This window comes from Nyctereutes procyonoides, unplaced genomic scaffold (assembly GCF_905146905.1).
Source record: "Nyctereutes procyonoides isolate TBG_1078 unplaced genomic scaffold, NYPRO_anot_genome, whole genome shotgun sequence".
In the NCBI taxonomy this organism is placed as follows: domain Eukaryota; kingdom Metazoa; phylum Chordata; class Mammalia; order Carnivora; family Canidae; genus Nyctereutes; species Nyctereutes procyonoides.
This window is the reverse complement of record NW_026575020.1, coordinates 28,624,435-28,640,224: the sequence shown is the minus strand read 5'-3', so window position 1 is coordinate 28,640,224 and position 15,790 is coordinate 28,624,435. Positions and strand designations below refer to the sequence as shown.

Sequence of the window (15,790 nt, the reverse complement as noted above, 5' to 3'; positions counted from 1 at the left end):
AGTTTCCAGTATGTCAATATTTATTTCATTTCTACAACCAAAATACCTCAAAGCTTTTTACAAGCTAACTGGTATCCAACCTATTAGAAACGCTAAAATGAAGCAAAGGCAAACTGAAGTGTCAAAATGTATCTTACTCATAAGAGGTAAACATTTGTTTCTTCCTTTCAGTAAATATATACTCATATTATTTTTAAAAATGGGAGAAAAAGTAAAAGCCATCATTTTATCTCCTTACTAAAAACTTAAGATTTTTCTATTCCTCAAATTTACATTTAGATGTAAGACCAATTTTCTTTCTTTAATAAGCACTCTTTAAGTCTATTCTTACCTAAAATTCCCTACAAATTTAGCTACCTGAAATTAGGTTCTCTTCTCAATTGATTTTTGTTAAAACTAAAAGCTCTATTTTGGGCCATAAAATTTAAATATTAATCTTAGTTATGAGGGTAATAAGAATGACTTGCAGTCAGTGCACATAAGGCATCCAGAAGAAAAAGATCTGGACTTAGAAACAAGAATAATTAAAAACCAGATATACCTTCAATAACAAAAAAGTTATTAATTACAATATTATTTATAGTTACAGAATAGTGGAAACTACCTAATTTTTCAAATATGGGAGAATGGTTGAAGAAACATGGTATGTACACAGTACACAGTTGTTAAAAAAAGGGGGGGGGGGAATCTCTATGAAGTGATATGGAGTGAGTTCCAGATTTTTCTAACGGAAATAAAGCCAAGTGCAAAAGAGCACATATGGTATGCTACCTTTTACTTAAGAAAGGAGAAAAACAAGGGCAGCCCTGGTGGCCCAGTGGTTTAGCACCGCCTTCAGCCCAGGGTGTGCTCCTGGAGACCCGGGGTCAAGTCCCACGTTGGGCTCCCTGCATGTAGCCTGTTTCTCCCTCTGCCTGTGTCTCTGCTTCTCTCTCTCTCTCTCTGTGTGTCTCTCATGAATAAATAAAATCTTAAAAAAAAAAAGGCGAAACAAAACATATATGTATTTCTCTCATCTTATTTTTTTTCTTTTAGAAAGGGAGGGAGAGGGGAGAGGCAGATGAAGAGAATCTTAAACAGGTTCCATGCCTAGTGCAAGCCCAGCAATGGAGGTCTCTATCTCAAAACCCTGAGATCAGAATCTGAGAGCCAAAATCAAGAGTTGGACGCTTAGCCAATGGAGCCACCAGGCACCTCTCTCTCTTATCTTTATTAAATAATGAACAAGGTTGATTCTTATAGGAGGCAAGGAGGGAGTAACTTAATAGAAGGGATTCAAAAGAGAATACTTCTGAATATAAACTTTTGTATAGATAATGCTCTACATATCCAAAATACTAAATAAGGATGGGAAAGCAGAGGAAATGCAAAACACACAAAACTGAACAAATGAACCCAACTATATCTCAAATGAATAATATAACCATAGGAAGAGAGAGAAAAATAAAACTAATCCAAATTACTTACACACACAGTATTTGATTATATATTTTCAGTCTTAGGCAGAGTGGATGGGAGGAGAACTACATACAAATTCTAAACTCTCTCTGGGAAAGTTTGTTTTTTCAAGTGGTAAGAGTGTAACAATTCTGAAACTATTTTGAAAGTATTCTAGGATTGAGCAAATGAGTCAATGTGTTGAAATTGCTGAGGGTCACATCTTACTACAGAAGATATAAATACCGTAGGGAGGAAAACAAGAAAGAACCTTTTGGGACTACACTGGACTTAGAAGTATGGGGATAGCCTAATGATTTCTAAAATAAGTACGGGTATTGATATGTATGTTATCAGTGGGTCTCAATTGGGAGAGATTTTGCTTCCCCACTTCAAAGAAGAGTTGGCAATGTCTGGAGACATTTTTTATTATGGCACCTAGTGCGTAGAAGCCCAGGTTGTTGCTAAACAATGGACAGTGTACAGGACAGATCCGACAGCAAAGAATTATTCAGCCCAAAATGTCAATAATGCCAAGACTAAGAAACCTTTAGTACACAGGGTACCACAGTGTCTGTACATGTTTATACATATTTCTTGGTTCATACATGTTTATACATATTTCTTGGTTCTGTCTACTTAAAGAGCCCAGAAGCAGATACCCCAGTAGCAGTAAGTACACTTAGTACCCATATCTTGATGTCAAATACCATTTTCCACTAAAAAGAACCAGGGCTTACTGAATCAATGACTGATTCTAGGATTAAGGCAGGATGAGTACACAAGCTTGGAAGACCCTGTTGAAAAGAGAAAGAAGGAAAGAAGGAAAGAAAGGAAGGAAGGAAGGAAGGAAGGAAGGAAGGAAGGAAGGAAGGAAGGAAGGAAGAAGAAAGAAAGAAAGAAAGAAAGAAAGAAAGAAAGAAAGAAAGAAAGAAAGAAGAAAGAAAGAAAGAAAGAAAGAAAGAAAGAAAGAAAGAAAGAAAGAAAGAAAGAAAGAAAGTTAGTTCACAAATAAGGGAATAAGAGCCAACTGAAGAGAATCCAATGGGACAGCCTGGGATAGTCAAATAACAAAACTATAAGAAAAGTAACGAATGATTAAAAACTACTGAAAATATGACAACTTAGGAGTCTGTACCAATAATGAAAAAAACAAATAAAAAGAAAAAATTTAAAGTCCCTTGATTACAGCAAAGTCTGAGTGATGATTAGTAAATGTGGAATGGGTGGCTGTATGGGAAAATCATCACTTTGCAACCACTATTGTAAAGAATGGTTCAGGCAAGAATTATCAATGGATATTAAATCTAGCAGGAGAATACTGATGGAAATAATGTTTTGCATGGGGGTGCCTGGGTGGCTCAGTCGGTTAAGCTGCTGACTCTTGATTTCGGCTTAGGCCATGATCTCAGGGTTATGAGATCAAGCTCCACATCAGGCTCTGTGGTCAGCAGGGAGGTCTGCTTGTGATTCTCTACGTCTACCCACATCATCTACCCCACTCACTTGCTCTAAAATCTATCTTTAAAAAAATGTCTTGCATGGTATTAAAATGTCTCCCCACTTATATTTGTTGAAAAAATAAAAGTAACTATACAGTGGAGAAACTAGGCATCTTATCTTGACTGAGGGATCAAAATGAGCATCACCACTGAAGGGCAGATAGACATAATGCATCTCCAGACATGATATCCTGAGAAGAATACAAATTACTTATATAGTATTCTGGTCAAGAATATATACTCTGAATCTAATCATGAAGAAACATTAGACAGATACAAAATGGGGAACATGCTATTAAAAACAACCAACCAACCATTCCTCAAAAATATTGTCCTAGGGGGGATCCCTGGGTGGTGCAGTGGTTTAGCGCCTGCCTTTGGCCCAGGGCACGATCCTGGAGACTCGGGATCGAGTCCCACATCGGACTCCCAGTGCATGGAGCCTGCTTCTCCCTCTGCCTGTGGTCTCTGCCTCTCTCTCTCTCTGTGTGACTATCATAAATAAATAAATTTTTAAAAAATTTTTAAAAAAATTTTAAAAAAATATTGTCCTAGGGACCCCTAAGTGGCACAGTTCGTTGAGCATCTGACTCATGGTTTGGCTCAGGTCATGATCTCAGGATCCTGAGACTGAGCCCCATATCGGGCTCTCCATGGAATCTTCTGGAGAATCTTTTACCTTCCCTGCCCCTCCCACTTGTGCTCTAAAATAATAACTAAAGGGATCCCTGGGTGGCGCAGCGGTTTGGCGCCTGCCTTTGGCCCAGGGCGCGATCCTGGAGACCCGGGATCGAATCCCACGTCGGGCTCCCGGTGCATGGAGCCTGCTTCTCCCTCTGCCTGTGTCTCTGCCTCTCTCTCTTTCTCTCTCTGTGACTATCATAAATAAATAAAAATTAAAAAAAAATTTAAAATAACTAAAATTATATATTATATATATATATATATATATATATATATATATATATATATATTATTGTCCTAAACAACACATAATGGCTGAAGAACTGTTCCAGATTAAGCAAGACTAAAGAGAAATATGGGTGCCTGCGTGGCTTAGTTGTTTAAGTGTCTGACTCATGTCATGATTGTGGGATGAAGCTCTGCATAGGGCTCCATGCTCAGTGGGGAGTCTGCTGCAGATTCTATCTCTATCTCCCTCTCCCTCTGCCCCTTCCTCAGCACTCTCTCAAATAAATAAATCTTAAAAAAAAAAAAAAAAAAAGACTAAAGAGGAATGACAACTAAATATATTACCTAACCCTGTATTGGACAGTGTACTAGAAAGGAGAGAAAAAATAAAACAAAACAAAACAACCAAACTGTGCAATAAAGGGCATTGGGTTAATTGACAAAATTGGAATATGGAAGTAGAATAAATAAAAGTATTGTGTCAATGTGAAATTTACTGAAATTGCTAGCTGTCCTGTGGTTTTACAGAAGAATATCCTCATTTTTAGGAACTGCACACCAAAGCATCTGGGGTAAAGATCTTTGGCGTATGCAACTTATCCTCAAACGGTTCAGGAAAAAACACTGCATGTACACATACATAGATATAGATACACACACACACACACACAGTACTGAATACAAATGATAAAGCAAATGGTATAAAATAGGTGAAATCGATAAAATGTACATTAAATATTTTTGTACCATTCTTAAAACTAAAACTTACCCAGAAATTTGAAATTATTTCCAAATAGTTTTGTAAAAAGCCACAGAAAAATTTTTAAGAATCTAGAACATGAAGCTAAATTATTCCTCTATATTCTTCACCTATAAAAACAGAATGCTATAAAATATGGAATACTATAAGATATCATAAAATATCAGTGGTCAAATCATTTTATGCCTCTCTCATTAATGCATTTGTATTAACTATTATGTTATCCACCTCATGAAGTTCAAATCTTCTAATAGCCCCTAAATGGTAAAAGATAAAAAATACAATAACGCAAAGGAAAGGAATAAGCAATAACAAAAAAGTTTTCATTTTTCTAATATACACATTCTAGACAAAAAAGTTTAGAGGAGCTCTGATTTATCTTCCTACTGAACATAATATATTTTATACAAGCTTAGAATAAAACTTATCCCAGCTAACTTACTTCTTTGTTCTGCTTTAAACTTCTTTACAACAAAGTCACAAGGGTAATAAATAACACTTTCAAAGTAAGACCCAGTTTTAAAATCAGACTAAACTGCCCATACCAGTATCTGTACACTTACAATTAAGAGGTTTTTTTTTTTTTTACAATTAAGAGTTTTAAGAATAGATCTCCCGAAGTTCTATTTTAATTTACTACTTTGTCTTTTATGAGAGATTTTTTTTTTAATACAAAACAGAGAAACTCACAGTTCATCTCGTTGTCTCTGGGACAGCACCATTTTGGCTGTAATATCAAGCTTCTTTGATATAGTGGTATGTCCCTCCTTTGGGAAATCCAAAAGCTTTGCAATCCCTGGATTTATAACTAAATATGCCACTAAGTGGCGTCCACACAGGGGAAGATGATTCTTTTACAAGTGAATCCAACCAGTAATCAGGAGATAGTCAACAAATAGGGTTCATTCCACCTAAGGAGAGAGAAAGAAAGAGAGAAGGTAATTTCCTTTACTTAAAATTTAAATTATTTCTAAATTACCATTTGCAATATACACTTTCAAAGATGAAATCCCTTAATGCTAATATGAATATTAGATGATATTTTCTGTTATAATCAATACCATAATATCAGTATGTATTTTAAACTACCATTAATAGTTTAGGGATCCAAAACAGCACTATTTTCAAATTTATCCATTCTCAACCATGTCACCTGCCAGGTAATACTGATATTAATTTTATTAAATTTCAAATATTAACATATAACTTCTCTAAATCATAACTCTCCCTCAAAGGCAAAAATTTGGGGCACCTGGCTAGCTCAGTCAGTGGTGCGTGCAACTCTTGATTTCAGGATTGTGGGTTTAAGGTCAATGGTGGGTGTAGAGATTACTTAAAAATAAAATCTTTTAAAAAACTGCAACTGAAGTAATCTTCAAGAGTGAATATAAGTCACTAATAATCTCAGAAGGGTTGATATTATTTATAACATAAATAAGCTATTCAGCAATCACATGCCATCTTAACCAAAGCATTTGATCAAGAAACAATTTCATATTATTTCAATTTATTTTGTGTTCTTTAGAAGCACCTGTTTTCTCTTTCTTTCTTTCTTTCTTTCTTCTTTCTTTTTTTTTAAGATTTTATGTATTTATTCATGAGAGACAAAGAGAGAGAGGCAGAGACATAGGCAGAGAGGGAAGCAGGCTCCCTGATGCGGGACTCAATCCCTGGACCCCGGAATCACACCCTGAGCTGAAGATGGATACTCAACCGCTGAGCCACCCAGGTGTCCCAAGAAGCACCTGTTTTCAAAATAAAAAACTGAATGGACTACCCAGAATCTGTGTGCTCACACAGTAATCCAATTCTCTAAGTCAGTTCTTGGATAATTATAACCCAGTATTTCAGAGCCCTTTCTTTATATTTGTAACACTGTAAAATCAATTTCTATATAACATCTAAGAAATATTGTGATCAGTTCAAAGTAAATGTAGGTAAAAGTTAAGAAAAATCAAGAATTATTTCTTAGAGAATTATTCTTCAAATCTCCTATTTTACAAAAAAAATAAGTTTAGTTTGTCTTACCACAATGTACAAAAATAGACAGCATTTCCACTGTATTTAGAAAATATATTTGAGATAGTCTTATTTCAAATGCAGACTACTGGCACATATAAAATTCTATTGGCAGGCACACTTGAAAGGAACAGGAAATTGTCCTCTAAATAAAATTAACATTTAATGATGGGCCTGTGGGACCACCTATCAAGAGATACATCACAGAAAGAGACAAAGACCACTTGAGTACCTTTTCCATGCTTATGACAGTCACACTATTCTATCCACAAGGGTTATTAGAGTGGTGAATAAACCAGTCAAGGAGTAAAAATGAGAACAACCCTGGTTTTAAATTTGAGCCCTGAGTCAAAAAGTGAGTGCTCAGATGTTTCCAATGGTAGCTACTGATTTTGATTAGTATCTTTCTGTTTAACAATTCTAGCAAATATAATCAGGGATTAATTTTATGATTTTTAATGATTCTTCCAACCTAGAGACTAGCTGGCTCAAAATGACGCCTGAAAACCACATCTCTTTTTAAATCCAGAAAAATAGGACTAAATGCCAGTAATAAATAGTGGAATAAAAACCAAACACAGGGACGCCTGGGTGGCTCAGTGGTTGAATGTCTGCCTTCAGCTCAGATGGTGGTCTCAGGGTCCCTGGATCGGGTCCCACATCAGGCTCTCTGCAGGGAGCATGCTTCTCCCTCTGCCTATGTCTCTGCCTCTCTCAGTGTGTCTTTCATGAATAAATGAATCAACGAAGGAACGAATGAATGAATAAATCTTAAAAGGGGGGGGGAACCAAACAAAATGGACAACCCAGAAAACCATCTCTCTCTGGTATTTTACAACTTCTAATTATTTTAAGCCTCACTTTTCTAAGTCTCTCTCTCTCTCTTTTTTTTTAAGATTTTATTTATTTATTCATGAGAGACAGATACAGGCTGAGGGGCAGGGAGGCAAGTGCGGGACTCGATCCCCAGGATCACATCCTGAGCTAAAGGCAAATGCTCAACTGCACAGCTACCCATGAATCCCTCTGAGTCTTTTTTCTTTTTTTTTTAAAGATTTATTTATTTGAGAGAAAGAGCACATGTGAATGCAGGGGGTGGGGAAGAAGAAACGGGAGAATGTCTCAAGCAGACTCCAAGCTGAGTGCAGAGCCCAATGTGGGACCCAATCTCACCACCCCAAGATCACAATCTGAGCCACAACAAACCCCTCACTTTTTTTTGTTTTAACCATCAATAAGCCAATGCATCTAGGGACTCCTACACTCTGATAGAGGTCACATTAGGATAAAGCTTATCTGATGGTGGTGATTATCTGAACTGTCTATAAGTTTCTATTATCTGAAACAATGGTAATCCACAGAGTCCAATTTAATTATGGAGAGACTATCTCTAGCCAAAAACTAAATCAATGTACAAGAATAACAGCACTACTAGAATACTAGATGATCTAATAATAATAAAGTCAAGACATAAAGTACTGGATGCGTAGCTGCATATTGCACAATTAATTCATTCATCAAGCATTTACAAAACACTATGTACCAGGCCACCAGGATTAATAAAGGAAAATACTCGCTCTTTATACTAGAGAAGTTTACAATCTACTGGAACAGTTAAAACTGTGCAGAGAGAGACGCCTGGGTGGCTCAGTTAGCTAAGCATCAGATCATGACTTGATTTCAGCGTAGGTCATGATCTTAGGGTTGTAGGATCGAGCCCCACACTGGGCTCTGAGCTCAGTGCAGTCTGCTTGAGATTCTCTCTCTCTCTCTCTCTTCTCCTCCCCCTGCTCTCTCTCTTGCTCTCAAATAAATAAAATCTTGGAAAAAAAAAAAACAGTGCAAAAGCAGGACAAGTATTACCACAGAGGGGGTGATGACTCAGGATGAAGCTGAGGAGGTAAGCAGGCTATAGAGATCATAAAACAAGCTCAGGTCTTTACATTTATCTTAGGAGGAATGGGCAGCCATTAGAAAACATTTTTTCAGAAAAATTACTCTTACTTACATAGTGAAGAAAGGACCAGAAAGACTGACAGGAAGACACTAGACAGGAGGCTTATAGTAATGAAGGTGATAGATGACGGGGAATCACACTACTATAGCAGTAATTAATGAACAGAATTAGATGGATTTAAATTATTTACCAGGTAAGTCTTACAGGATTGGTGACTAGATGTAGGCAGGAAGGTAAGAAAGGTCATGCAAGGAGTCAAGGATAACTTCAAGAGATTTCTGGTTTATTATTTTTATTTTTTTAATATTTAATTTATTTATTCATGACAGACAGAGAGAGAGAGGCAGAGACACAGGCAGAGAGAGAAGCAGGCTCCATGCAAGAAGCCCGACATGGGACTTGATCCCGGTACACCAGGACCACGCCCTGGGCCGAAGGCAGGCACTAAACTACACTGAGCCATCCAGGGATCCCCAGATTTCTGGTTTAGAACTATGTTGAATAGGAAACTCCTATGTGTGAGGAGAGGAGGGAAGTATAATTCATTCCATTTTAGGTATGTTGATTCCAAGTTTCCTGTTAAGATTTTTAGTAGGAAACAGCACAAATAAATCAGCTCTGAAGAGAATGAACCTACAAAAAAAAATTATTTTGCACTTATCAGTTTAGAGATAGTGTAATTGAAGTCATGACAATGGAAGACCCATGGAGAATACATAGACCTAGATGAGCAGAGGGCCTAGGTTATTAGAACCAGGCAGTACACCACCATTTAAAAAAAAAAAAAAAGCCTACAACTGAACAGTAAGCCACTTAAGAGGTAAAAGTAAAAAAACAGGGGAGAATACGTGACAGAAGCCAAGGGAGTATTTCAAGAAGTGGCAATCGATAGTATCCACAATCACCCAATTACTAAGCAGCATAAGGTCTGAAATGGGTCTACTTCATTCAGTATAGAGCTTACTGATAACCTTGATGAGATTGGTTTTAGTAACAAGAAAAGGATATGGCTTAACATATAGAAACCATATTTAGATGGGCTGATAAGTGCAGGGAGAAGTAAAGATGGTACCATAAATATATATCTTACATATATATCTTACGAACAGTTGGAAATGTTGAAAAGGAGTTCTTCCCAACCAAATGAGACGTTTAAATGCTATTGGTGGAGGAATAAAAGGATACAGGAGAAATGAGAGGAATAAAAAACTTTAGTATCACCATTTTCTTCCCCTAATCAACCAAAGGCAAATAGACAACCAGGCATGATGTATATACCTTGACAGAGTAAAACTGCACTACCTATAAAATATTCTTGCCACAAAATCAAATCTGAATCTGTTTACGTTTCTGGCTCCAACTATCCATTTGCAAGAAGCACAAAGGGCAGAGGAATATGTTAAAGACACCAGAGGGATATAACCAGCAATATCCAGACTGGGAAAAGCCTTATAAAATAAATGATCCAGCTTCTTCAAATAAATTCCAAGGAAAGGAAGAAAAAGCCAGAAAGGGAAACCTATAGGTCGAAAGACACAAGTTACATATCAACCAAATGCAATTTACAGACTTTATTTAGATATGGATTTTTTTTAATTGCTTGAAAAATAAACAACTGCAAAATAAATCAATGAACAAATATTTGGGGAAAATGAACACTGGATGAAAGTCTGATATTATTTTTTTTTTAAGATTTTATTTATTCATGGGGATCCCTGGGTGGCGCAGCGGTTTGGCACCTGCCTTTGGCCCAGGGCGCGATCCTGGAGACCCGGGATCGAATCCCACATCGGGCTCCCGGTGCATGGAGCCTGCTTCTCCCTCTACCTGTGTTGTGTCTCTGCCTCTCTCTCTCTGTGTGTGACTATCATAAATAAATAAAAATAAAAATAAAAAGATTTTATTTATTCATTCATGAGAGACACACAGAGACAGAGAGAGAGAGAGAGAGGCAGAGGAGAGACAGACAGAGGAAGAAGCAGACTCCATGCAGGGATCCCAGGTCTCCAGGACCAGGCCCTGGGCTGAAGGCGGCGCTAAACCGTTGAGCCACCAGGGCCGCCCAAGTCTGATGATATTAAAGAATAACTGACTTTTTCAAGAATCATAATGGTATTAGGGTTATTTTTATTATTTATTTATCTATTTATTTATTTATTTATTTATTTAGAGAACATGCACACATGTGTGCCTACAGGGTGTGGGGGGACAGAGGAAGAAGAATCCTAAGCAGGCTCCACGCTCAGCCCAATGTGGGGTTCTATCTCATGACCCTGAAATCACAATCTGAGCCAAAAATCAAGAGTCAAACACTTAACCAACTGAGCCCTCAGGTGCCCCAACACTGCGGTTATTTTTAAGATTTTTAGAAATATACAACAAAAAAATTTATCAGTAAAAATGGTAATCTGGAATATGTACCAAAAAATTTGCACAGTAGGCACCTAGCTTGCTCACTCAGTGGACCAGTACAGCTCTTGATCTTAGGGTTGTGAGTTCAAGTCCCACATTGGGTGTGAAGTTTACTTAAAAATAAAATCTTGGGGGTCCCTGGGTGGCTCAGCGGTTTGGCGCCTGCCTTTGGCCCAGGGCACGATCCTGGGGTCCCGGGATCGAGTCCCATGTCGGGCTCCCGGCATGGAGCCTGCTTCTCCCTTTGCCTGTGTCTCTCTGCCTCTCTCTCTCTATGTGTCTATCATGAATAAATAAATTTTTAAAAAATCTTAAAAAAAATAAAATAAAATCTTGGGGCTAAGAATCTAAGAATATAATGTACAATATTTCTCAGATTTACATTTTAGCTTAATATTTTAACATATAACTGCAAAATATCACATGACCACAGAAATAAATGGTTCTCAAACAGAGCAAAAGATATAGTTCAGAATATTTTGCAACGAACAATCTATTATTTATAACCAACAGTACAAATAAACCACCTAGTGAAGGACTCCTTAATCTTTTGGGGGGAGGGGGCGGTCACTGTATTCCTTTGAGAATGTAAGGAAAATCAAGATCTCTTTCCTCAAAGAAGCACATACAAACAGAGTATTACATGCACTTTTAGGCAGGTTACAAATTCTTCTGAAGTCAACATAATGAATGAGAAGACTTAACATTTTTGAGATGTATTTTGACAGCACTTCAATAATCCCTTCTAAGCTACTTATATATATTACAAATATATTTCAAAGAGTCTCATTTATTCATTTGCATGTCAATATTCAGAGTTCTTAGGGATCACTTCTGTGTTGCTTAAGCAATAGAAACAGAAGCTTCAATATGTTTCTTGAATACAGAATTCTTAACCTTTCTATACTTTGGGTTTTTTTTAAATGATTTTATTTATTTATTCATGAGAGACAGAGGGAGAGAGAGAGAGACAGAGACTCAATCCCGGGACTCCAGGATCATGTCCTGAGCCGAAAACAACTGCTTAACCGATGAGCCACCCAGATGTCCCAACATTTCTATATTCTAATATTATATTTGCTTTATCTGCTATATAAATGCAGCTCTCCTAAACAAAGTTTATTGCTGGAGAAAGTACCTCACCACAGAAAGAGAAAGGGGAAAAGTGAAAAAGAAAATAGCTTTTAAAAATCTTACAAAACTGGATGAGTGAATTATGAACTTAAATTCTTTGCATTTTCAGTTTCCATGTGTTAATATAGGTTTCACACTTACCAAAACAACCTTTATAACATATTTAATTAATAATTTATCTTGTAGGGATCCCTGGGTGGCGCGGCGGTTTAGCGCCTGCCTTTGGCCCAGGGCGCGTTCCTGGAGACCCGGGATCGAATCCCACGTCGGGCTCCCGGTGCATGGAGCCTGCTTCTCCCTCAGCCTGTGTCTCTGCCTCTCTCTCTGTGTGTGACTATCATAAATAAATAAAAATTAAAAAAAAAATAATAATTTATATTGTACATCAGTCCCTGCCAACCATGAGTTTATGAAATAGGAAATATACAGAAAATAAAGGATGCGTGTAAGGGAAAAACATAAGCTGATTATACGTTAACAGCAAAATTTAACATAAAAATGGAAATAACCAGGGCAGCTTGGGTGGCTCAGCGGTTTAGCGTGCTGCCTTCAGTCCAGGGAGTGACCCTGGAGACCGGAGACTGAGTCCCATGTGGGGCTCCCTGCATGGAGCCTGCTTCTCCTTCTGCCCCCCCCTTCTCTCTCACTCTCTGTCTCTCATGAATAAATAAATAAAATCTTAAAAATAAATAAATAAAGAGGGTCAGCAGATTACCTACCTTGCTTGACCAGCACATATTACAACTCATAATCCTAATCCAAACAATATTTTCTAGATACAGCAATGAGGCAAGGCAGAAACTACTGCCAATAAAGATTTACTGAGTACCTCTGCACGCTAGTTAATTTTTACAAGTTAAATAAAATCTATTGTTTCCCAATTAACTGCATGCTTCATGGTATTTTGCAAATCATTAGGTTTTTAGCACAGTTACAAAAAACAGAATTTTTCTCAAAACCACTAATGGGATATATTTTATTAACCTGCAGGACTATTCACATCACAGATATACCCCTCCCAGTGTTTCCAACTATTTTTACCATTTTTATCCTATTATCCTTACATAGATTTTATGCACAATAATTCAATAAAGAAAAATAAAGCTAGCCCTTTTTAAAAAATTATTTATTTATTTATTTGAGAGAGAGCAAGAGCATAAGCAGGGGGAGCTGGAGAGGGAGAAGCAGATTCCTCACTGACCAGGGAGCCTAATGACATTGAGCTTGTTCCAAGGACCCTGGGATCATGACCTGAGCCAAAAGCAGACGCCCAACTGACTGAACCACACAGATGTCGGTAATCTTTTTCTTATCACAAGGTGGTAAAAAGATAAAAAATACTTGCTTATAATTTAATGAATTAAGATTTCAGTTTGACCTAGACAACTAAAAGCTACTTTTTTAATTATGCTAGCCTTACATGATGTTTCAAAAGCATCAGACCAAGGGGTGCCTGGGTGGCTCAGTTGGTTAAGCCTGTGACTTTGATTTTGACTCAGCTTATGATCTCAGGATTTTTAGATGGAGCCCCTAGTACTGGGTGTGGAGTATGGAGCCTGCTTAAGATTCTCCCTCTCTGTCTGCCCTTCCTGGCCTTCCCTGCTCACTCTCTCTTCAAAACAAAACAAAACAAAACAAAACAAAACACAGATAACCAGCATCAAACAAAAAAAGAGACATAAAACTGCCTATTCATGTTACATGTCATAATGGTACTACTTATTAATCTGTTTTTAGATACTCAATATATAGTCAAGTCATAAGCTCTTCTCAACTATGAAATGGACTTAAATGTGAATTATAGTAGAGTAATCAGGGTAATAATATAAATAAATTCCATAAGTAATACCATACATGTTATCTCTGCCCTGTTTTGAACTTTATTTATTTTTTGAACTTTACATATATTTTCAAAACCTACCTTAATAAACTGGAAACATGCCTTCTTATCAAGGTTCTTGTTAACTTAATTTTTGACACTTTTTTTCATAAAAAAATAATGAAGAGTGGGAATCCCTAGGTGGCTCGGTGGTTTGGCGCCTGCCTTCGGCCCAGGGTGTGATCCTGGAGTGCCAGGATCGAGTCCCACATCAGGCTCCCTGCATGGAGCCTGCTTCTCCCTCTGCCTGTATCTCTGCCTCTCTCTCGCTCGCTCTCTGGCTCTCATGAATAAATAAATAAAATCTTAAAAAAAAATAATGAAGAACATGTATGATCTGGTTAGTGTCACAGGACTGATATTCTGGAAATCTTAAGAAATGAAAACTGAAGCAATCATCTCCCAAAACATGGTCTTTCTCCCCAGAAATATTTTTTTCGCTTATGCCATCTTCTTTTCCCCTTGCTCTCTCTGAATTGTTTGCACCATTCAAATCATTCTGATCTATGTATAACTGTGTATTAGAACATACATATGTGGGGTGCCTGGGTGGCTCAGATTAAAGGTCTGCCTTCAGCTCAGGTCATGATCTCAGTGTCCTGGGATGGAGCCCCTGCTCAGCATGGAATCTGCTTCTCCTTCTCCCTCTACCCCTTCCCTCATGCTCATGCCTCTCCTCGCTCAAATAAATAAAATCTTCAAAAAAAAAAAAAAAGAACATACATATGTGTTTTGATTTGGAACATCTCTCATTTAAATAATTAGTGGTGGGTATTCTGGGTGTTCCTGCAAATTCTTTATCACTTTATCAAGATGATGCTCCTAAACATGACATCAGATCTAATCCCCAGGTTATAGGTTTCTCTAAGCTCTCAATATTTGACTCTGAATATTATGCTATAAAAATATTTATTTCTTTAAGATTTTATTTATTCATGAGAGACACAGAGAGAGAGACAGAGAGAGAGAGAGAAAGAGAGAGAGAGAGACAGAGAGAGAGGCAGAAACACAGGCAGAGGGAGAAGCAGGCTCCATGCAGGGAGCCTGATGTGGGTGGGACTGGATCCTGGGACTCCAGGATCACACCCTGGGCTGAAGACAGGCACTAAACCGCTGAGCCACCCAGGGATCCCTGTATAAAAATATTTAAAACTGCTATGTGCAATGCAGTCAAATAATGAAATAAACAAATAAACTTACCTATACTATGTCAATGCACTGAATATTCTGAAAAATACCCCAGTATATATAGCTTAAATCTATGAGATTAGATAAAACAAAGTACCTCCTAAGAGTAATTTCATTTCCTTAATTCAATCTTTGATTTCCTCACTTGTCCATAAGTTTCTAGAGTTCTGAAATAATTTTCTAATAAAAATAAAGATTGCAAAATTAACCAAACTATTAATTGTCCTTTGCAGTATCTTGTGCTCTGTGTGAACAATAAAGTATAAGAAAAGTTTTCTCGGGCAGCCCCAGTGGCCCAGCGGTTTAGCACCGACTGCAGCCCAGGGCGTGAACCCGGAGACACTGGATCGAGTCCCACGTCAGGTTCTCTCCATGGAGCCTGCTTCTCCCTCTGCCTGTGTCTCTGCCTCTCTCTCTCTCTCTCTCTGTATCTCTATGAATAAATAAATAAAATCTTAAAAAAAAAAAGTTTTCTCCCATGCTCACAATTTAAAAATGTTAGATCATTGCGCAAGTTTTTAATCAAATACCTAGGGTTTAAAGTATGCTTGTTCTTAATCTGCTCCATCTCAGAGGCCCATGATTCATTG

General features: G+C 37.4%; 1 protein-coding gene across 2 annotated transcripts in view; it reads right to left on the bottom strand.

Moving 5' to 3' along the window:
* The window catches only part of PAFAH1B1 (platelet activating factor acetylhydrolase 1b regulatory subunit 1), an 83,845-nt gene that overhangs the window by 43,544 nt on the left and 24,511 nt on the right, over positions 1–15,790 (bottom strand). For both annotated transcript variants that reach the window (XM_055321877.1, XM_055321885.1), the window contains exon 2: positions 5,302–5,522. In XM_055321877.1, coding sequence (XP_055177852.1) covers positions 5,302–5,333 — 32 coding nt within the window. In that variant the 5' untranslated portion in view covers positions 5,334–5,522. The remainder of the gene's footprint in view (positions 1–5,301; positions 5,523–15,790) is intronic.